Consider the following 8,430-nt stretch of genomic DNA (forward strand, 5'->3'; position numbering starts at 1 on the left):
TTGCGTGTTCACATCTCGTCGCAGGTCACCAGTTTGGGAAGATCTTCCACCGAGCTGGTGATATTGCTCGGTAGACCGACGGTCCGAATGTTGTTGTTCGGAACTTGTATATATGCGCTTTATCTTGAAAATGTTGTAAGCGAGATTCAGGCATCTGTCAATTATCTTGCATTGTATGATGGCTACCCGCCACACACCCATGCGGGGCAATGTGCGAGCGTATGCTCGACCGTGTCCTCGTCGCAGTCACAGTGGTGACACTCCATCGTCGGTTCCCTCCGGGCAACGCGATGCAGGTACCGGCCGAAACACCCATGGCCGGTAAGCATTTGCGTCAACCGGAAGGTGAGACGCCCTTGGTCACGGTTCGCCCATTTCGCGAGGACCGGGCGCACCGCCTCGACGGTCCGGAGACCGGCCGACGGGTCCGCCAAGCGGCGAGACCACGCCTCCAACACAGACCGCCGAGATTGGAGCCTCCGCGCTCTAATTGCTCCTTCTCCGGGACGTGGTTCCCCCCTGTTGCGAAGGTCACAACGCCACGCATAATCGGCAGCGAGTGCCTCCGCCTCCAGGTCCCAGGGAGGCGTCCCGGCGAGAACGCACGCCGCCTCGAAGGAGACGGTGCGGTATCCACGAATCGCCCTGACTGCGATTGCACGCTGCGGGCGTCGCAGCGCCACGACGTTTCTGTGAGTCAAGGCGCGGCACCACACGGGGGCTCCGTATAATGCAATAGACCGCACCACCCCCACGTAGACGCGGCGCACCACCGTGTCAGGCCCTCCGACGTTTGGCAAGAGCCGACTTAGCGATCCAGCCGTCGCCATCAGTCGGGAGCCCAACTTCTCGAAATGAGCGCGGAAGTTCCAACGACCGTCCAATTCGAGACCGAGGTACCGTAACCCAGTCACCCCGACCTCGACGCGGACGCCTCCAATCACCAGGTGGGCCCCGGGTGGCGGCTCTCTCCCAGCCCTGTGAAACAGCAGGGCCTGGGATTTCTCGAGGGCCACGTCGAGGCCCAGCCTTCGGATCTTACCGACGACGAATGCCACCCCTGCGCAGGTAAGACGAGCAGACTCTTGGTAGTCCTTGCCCCGGGCCACGACTAACGTGTCATCCGCGTAACACACAACGCTTAGGCCCGGGAGAGGGCCGTGCAGGGCGCTCCTCAGAGCCCAGTCGTAACCGATATTCCACAGGAGAGGGCCAAGGACCGACCCCTGTGGAACACCGCGCTCGACCGGAAAGCGGAGCACCGCACCACCGTGTCCGGTGTACACGACCGATCTGTCCTCGAGATAGGACCCGATCAGTCGGCGGAGGTACGCGGGGACGCCATGATATTCGAGCGCCCCCGCGATCACTGACCAGGGCAAGGTGTTAAAAGCGTTGGCGATATCCAGGGACACCGCCAAGGCCACCCCACCCCGGGCGACAGCTTCGTCAGAGAGGGTACGCACGCGCATAATCGCGTCGATAGTAGAGCGGCCCTCTCTGAAGCCATACTGTTCCTCCGACAGATCGGGACCCGTCCCGGTCAGGTGCCAGACGATGCGGGCGGCGATAACTCGCTCCAACAATTTTCCCGCCTCGTCCAGCAACACGATGGGGCGGTACCCCGCAGGTGAGTCTGCGGGGCGCCCCTCCTTCCTCAGAAGGACGAGTCTGCCCGTCTTCCACTGCTTAGGAAACCGTCCCGACTCGAAGCAGGCTTCAAAGAGCCGCACGAGCCGGTCCCCAAGGGCACCGAAGGCCAAATCCCAGACCCGGCCGTGAACACCGTCAGGGCCGGGGGCCGCGTCTTTTCTCCGCATCCTCAACACGGCCGCATGAATCTCTTCCTCCAAAATGCTCGGAGGGACCACCTCAGCAACACCGCTCACGTCACTGCGAGGCAGCGCGCCCATGGAGGGAGGCTCAAAGTCCCTCTCCATCTGCGGGAACAGCCCGGAGACAATCTCCCGCAGCTGCTGAGGCTGGAGACGCTCCGTCAATGGGAGCGCCCACGGCCGCAATTTCTTGCGGACCGTTTTGTACGGGCGCCCCCAGGGATCCTGATCGAGCATCTCCAGGAGCGTCTGCATGCCCTGAGATTTGGCCTCACCGATGGCCAGTCGCAACGCTTCCTGCTTTTGGCGGCAGTCGGCGCGCAACCGGTCCGCTACCTCCGCGAAGTCCTCATCGCGAAGGCGGCGGCGGCGATGGCGAGCGCTCCGGCGGCGCGCCCGCACGCACTCCTCGCGGAGTTGCGCGATTTCGGGCGACCACCAGTACGCACCGCCACGCGGAGCACTGCTGCCTACCCGGGGCATCGCTGAGTCACAAATACGACCCATCGTTCCCCGGAACCAGTCAGCCTCTGACTCCACGTCCACGGGGCTAGTAGGCACGGGTGCCCACGCAGCCACCGCGGCTGCCTCCACCAGGAGCTCCTTATTCAGGCGCTTCAGTGCCCACCTGGGGAATGACCGAGGAGCACTTCGCGGGAGCTCCTCCTCACCGCGGGCGTCCATAGCCGACGCGGATCGAGAGGAGGCTGAGAGCTCAAATCGGACGTATCGATGGTCCGAGAGCGTCTCCGCCCCCTCAAGAACGCGCCAGCCACGGGTGCGGCGTGCGATGGACGGAGATGCGAATGTCACATCCACGTGAGATTCGCCGTTCCATCGCACGCAAGTCGCGACCGAACCTCTGTTCAAAAGACAGAGACCATCCGCGATCGCCCACTCCGAGAGCATCCTGCCGCGTGAGTCCGAGCGGGGGGAACCCCAAGTCACCCATTTTGCGTTGAGGTCTCCCGCTAAGATAACCGGGCGGGACCCGAGGCGGTGAACCAACACCTCAAGCCCGCCCAGGAACTGCTCGAACTCGGCGAGATGTCTATTCGGAGAGAAGTATACCCCGATCACGACGGTTTCGTCGACCCTGGCCGCGACATAACCGGATCCCCTGGCCACCATCACCAGGGGGGGGTAACGCCGCGGCACAATACTTATGACCTGACTAGTTATAAATGAATTACTGTTCGTTAGTCTCGCTAAAACTCGAGAATGGCTGGACCGATTTGGCTAATTTTGATCTTAAATTATTTGGGGAAGTCTAGAGATGGTTTAATAGGTAGATAAATATGAAAATGCTCGAAATTGAATAAAAATAACGATTTCGTTTTTCCTTTCACGTGTCCCCCCGTCGGACGGATTCCTTTTGATTGTTTTAAGTTTATTTTATACAAAAGTTTAGGTCTTTCATTTATCGATTGACACTACGAAGTCTGCCGGGTCAGCTAGAATAAAAAAAAAAAAAAAAAAAAATCCAAACATCATTGTCTCATAGTGCGTTAGCATTACAAATAACTTAAGAACTATGTAACTCTATCAACTCCGTCCCTGGCAGCCTCATCAACTTGATGACCCTTGATCTAGGGTCGGTCCATCCAGTCTTTCTGCTAATACCCTCAAAACTTTGTTGGTGCTTCCTCCTACTCTGCCACATTGTACAGTTTTGCGGAAAATTTGCTAAATACCAAATTAGAAAGCAAGAGATATTTTATTTGTAACTATGTATACACCAATGCGCCGTAGAGGTAAGTAAGGTACGTAATGACGATAATCTATTATGAAAATTCAGAATCCCGATCTCGAAGTCAGCATAGACCCAAATCGATTAGCAACAGTTGCGGTCAGTCCGACACGTCAGGCGTCACTCTCACCTTCCGTAATTGTATTTTGGGACTTCTTGTTAATCCAATTAGAGCTGTGCTGTAAAACAATGCAATAGCTTATTGTACTATGCTAATAACATACCTTGCTTCTCATCGTAGATGTAATAGTTCTTGTGATTTGGGCACCAGATTAAAACTATTGTCTTGTGACACTGTATTTGACGAAGACAGCTCAGAATATTGAGTTCTTAAATTAGTCAATTATTTGAATTTATCTACTTAAATTTAAGTGACGCCTCAAAGCATTTTCCACTTTAATACAAATTAAAATAGCTACGTTAGTCTTCACCTTAACCGGGTCTGCCAACGGAACGCCGAGTAATTAACGCTAAGGTCCCATATTTAGCGTATGTACTTTGATAGGGCACTCGAAGCTTGTACCTAGTTTGATAATATATTTGGGTTGGTGACATTATTTGGCTATGAATGGAATATATGGAATGTATAGATATACGTGCTGATACGATAGCTAATATAGTATATTTTATGATATTAGAATTTAAGATGTCAAATTATTGACATAGTAGAATGAAAAAAGGGAAATTGTACCTTGATTTCAATATGATCAATAATCGCCTGAAGGAAGAAGACTGATATGAAACAAAAATAAAAGTCTATTTAATTTTGATTATTTTTCCATAAGACGCCTATTTAGATGCGTATAGTTAAGATATAATTTTAGGTACGATTATATATTTATGAAACGTTGTAAATTGATCAGTAATTAGCATAATATAATAAAAGTCTGAACTAATGATATTTTATTAATATTTTAATAAAATTATATTATTGATCAATGCGATCGTATTCTTTTATTATTTAAGCCCTGACGTACTCACACAATATGTCAGACATACCACATAGACAGAACACAGACAATATGTTTTCAATCCAGCAAACAACATTTCTTACAGTTATTTAGTTTATTATGACTGAGCTCTGATAATCACTTCACACGATTGCCACTACATCTGTCAAACTACGTCAGTAAAATTCCCAAAAAAATAGTGAAAGGTTACCCACATACACTTTAATAATTTTAAACAACGGGTATTTGTAATTGCAGACTTCAATTGCCAACCAAAGTAAAACTAAGAGACAAAGTCTAGGGCTATAGATGAGCATTTAGTTTGGACTTCCCGAGACGATTACAGATGTACAGAGGGCGCAGATTAAATACAAATTATCTTATTCCGAGCTTTAGATAATGAAAGCTCAGAGTGGAGGCTTTGATTTTGTTTGAGAAACGTTGAAAGCTTCTATCAACAATTTTACCGTTTTATTTTCTTAGCTTATGGACTTTTAGTGTACTTGGGGTACTGCTTCAGGTTTCTTATCTATGTTTCAATTTGTTGAAGACGTTGGGCTGCTGCTCTGACGGATTTCGACGCTATTGTTCACCGAATAAAGTATAATATATATGTAGCAACCTGCTGTGTAGGTGTCGAAGGCTCAGTGGCTTTCATATAAATTATAAACGCTGTAAAGGAATCATTGTTTCTGAAGCCGATATATTAATTACTAGCGACCCGCCCTCGCTTCGCTTCGGAAACATTAAAACACACATGAAACCAAAAAAAAAAAAAAAAAGTAGCCTATGTTCATCAGGGACAATGTCGGCTTCTAATGGAAAAAGAATTTTTCAAATCGGTCCAGTAGTTTCGGAGCCTATTCGAAACAAACAAACAAACAAATATTTCCTCTTTATAATATTATATTATTATTATTAAGTATTAAGTATTAAGTATATAGAAGACAAAAGATTTTTTGCTGTAATTTTTTTTAAATTTTTTTTATTGCTTATGTGGGTGGACGAGCTTACAGCCCACCTGGTGTTAAGTGGTTACTGAAGCCCATTGACATCTACAAAGTAAATGCGGCACCCACCTCGAGATATAAGTTCTAAGGTCTCAAGTATAGTTACGACGGCTGCCCCCACCCTTCAAACCGAAACGCATTACTGCTTCACGGCTGAAATAGGCGGGGTGGTGGTACCTACCCGTGCGGACTCACAAGAGGTCCTACCACCAGTAAAAAACGAACATTTTACATATTCAGAGATGTGCCCTTTTCGAAACTGCGTATTCAATTAGAGTTATTGTTATTGTGGTGTGGTGTCGTGTCTAGTCGGCATCGTCGAAGTACTCCTGGGCGGCCTTGGTGTCTGGCTTAATGGTCTTGGCGCCGGGCCTGGAGCCCATAGACATCTATAACGTAAATGCGCCTTGAGATATAACTTCTAAGGTCTCAGTATAGTTACTAAGAAATATAGTTACCAACAAAAAAAATTCGGTTCCAATTTTAGCCGAAACATGATTATAACAAAATTGTCACGTTATATCCGCTCCGAAACCTTTGACGCACACGAGCAGTTAATCTGCCCGGATCAAACTTTTAACAACATCGCAATTAATTTTAACAACATGAATTTCTCTCATGATGAAGTCGTTTTAAGGAGCTTATATCTATCTAATGTATTTCTATAGCGTTAATCCTTTGCCGAAGTTAATTCGAAGACATTCGGACATTTAAAACTTCTCCGAGAATCTATCAAACCCTTCTCAAGTTAATGTCCCTTCCGTTTTCGTCGACTATTGTTAACAGTTATCTCGTTATTGTATTGTTAGCACAAATTAATATTTTAGTTGCGTTTAGGTCCGTGAAAATTCAATGTTATCTTTAGTTTGTTTGACTATTACTAAGATCGGCCACTGGACAGCGCTTATTAAAATGTTTTTTACTAAATGACTATATGGTATTTATATCCGTATTATTTATGAGTAAAAAAAATATATAAAAGAAATTAGTAAATTTTTTAGAAGTGCTGGAACGTGGAACAATTCAATGACACAAACAAATTGCCTCTTACTTTCAGAAATACACATAAGGTTTTACTTATATCTTCAAAAGTATATTCTTATGTATGTATGTATGTACATATATATAAAATGGATTTTTTAACTTCACTATAACGACTCTTGGTTCTGTATTACTATTTTGATCTCATAACTTGCATTACATGAGACGTTCTTAATCACTTGCTCCGTCGGCTTAGTGGTATAGACAACTAACGGGTCCAGGTTCCATTACCGATTGCTTGCGGCTGTTGAATAAATTTGCTATGCTTATCTTGATGTGTGTTTCCGGAAATCATGGTATAGGACAACCTAGCTTGAGGCTGATAAATCTTTGTTAAAACCACACCATTGTAAAACCAGATATCATCATTATCATCTCGGCCTGTCCACTGTCCACTGCTGACCACGGGCCTCTTCAACTGATGTCCAGTGCGGACAGTCCGTTGCCACGTGCATCCAACGTGACCCAGCGATTCTTACTAGGTCGTCGATCCATCTATATACCAGATATACATCGACTCAATATATTCACTACGCTATAATCGGGAAATAGTAGCGTGATATTTTAATAGGTTGGGGAAAAATCTTTTCGCATTATAGTATGTATCTTCACAAATACTAAGGGGTGTGGTTTTTCATCATGATAACGCTAGACCTCACACATCTTTAGCCACTCAGCAAAAATTAAGAGAGCTTGGCTGGGAGGTGTTAATGCATCCGCCGTATAGTCCTGACCTTGCACCTTCAGATTTTCCCCTGTTTCGGTCTCTTCAGAATTCTTTAGGCAGTGTCAGGTTAACATCACGAGAGGACTGCCAAAATCAAGTGTCGCGGCATTTTGATCAGAAGCTCCAAAATTTCTATAGCAATAGGACCATGTCCTTACCTACAAGATGGCAAAAAGTTTTCGAACAAAATGATACCTACGTACTTTAGTTAAATTTTAATAAACTATATTAAAAAATGTTGTGAATTTTCTTAAAAAATGCAAAGAAACTTTTTCCGCAACCTATTATATTCACTACCTACGCTATCAGCGAGAAATTGCAGCGTGATATTTTAATAATATACAATACATATAAACGAATCGCTAAGGCGTATCTCCGGCCCAGCAAGGAAAGCCAACAACAGCCAAGATCACTAATGACCTTTTCTCTGAGTGCCCTAAGATTTTTACGTAAATAGCCATTTGAGGTGACCGCTCGTTTCGCCGCATTACGCCTCCGAGTCTACGCGGGTTCAAATGACCGTTAATTCATTTAATGAACTGAGAAATCCCATTAAGACGGCCGCCGCGCCATAATTGTCGTGAGGTTATTTCGAAGCGTATCTTAGTGGTTGTCGGAAATAGAGTTGTTTCATGCTTCTAGAAGTGAATCACAGAGGAAACCCATTGGATTTTTTACGTGACAACGTCTTATAATTCGATGGAGCCGGCTGCACGCACGAAAAAATATGACTCATTGAGGCATTCCATTTAAGGCTTGAAGTGCAAGCGAGAGCGCGCAACGAGCGACAAAGAGGCACAATCGGCCTCCGCGTTCGGCAGCGTTCGACATCTGTCTCTACTTGATACTTGAGTGAGCGATGCATCTGCGTGGACAGCTGCTATACCTACAATAATACATTTACATGTTTTCTTCAAGTATGAAGTTCAGTGAAAAGTGAATGTGTAGTCTATTGTCCATACAAAATATCTATCAAACAAATAAAATTAAAATTTTCTTTTGAAAAATGAAACCATTACATCAGTATTTTCTTATGACGTTGTCACGTTCAACTATCGTCAGTAAGCCGACTTTACAGACAACCGATATTTTTTGTTACGATCGACTCTCATGTGCT

The 8,430-nt window shown here is 46.2% G+C and overlaps 1 protein-coding gene and 1 pseudogene across 1 annotated transcript; one reads left to right on the forward strand and one right to left on the reverse strand.

Annotated features, from left to right (window-relative positions):
- Nucleotides 1-258: 258 nt before the first annotated feature.
- Nucleotides 259-746, forward strand: LOC149501560 (uncharacterized; annotated as a pseudogene).
- Nucleotides 747-829: 83 nt separating this feature from the next.
- On the reverse strand, nucleotides 830-2,966 carry LOC149501561 (uncharacterized). The gene is made up of 4 exons (XM_089732855.1): nucleotides 2,310-2,966; nucleotides 1,787-1,940; nucleotides 901-1,573; nucleotides 830-845 (listed from the first exon to the last, which is right to left on the reverse strand). Exons 1-4 carry the CDS (start codon nucleotides 2,964-2,966, stop codon nucleotides 830-832), a joined length of 1,500 nt encoding a protein of 499 aa, XP_089588981.1.
- Between the last annotated feature and the right edge of the window lie 5,464 nt (nucleotides 2,967-8,430).

The sequence above is a fragment of the Bombyx mandarina genome, chromosome 15, assembly GCF_030267445.1.
Source record: "Bombyx mandarina strain Sakado chromosome 15, ASM3026744v2".
NCBI classification, from domain to species: domain Eukaryota; kingdom Metazoa; phylum Arthropoda; class Insecta; order Lepidoptera; family Bombycidae; genus Bombyx; species Bombyx mandarina.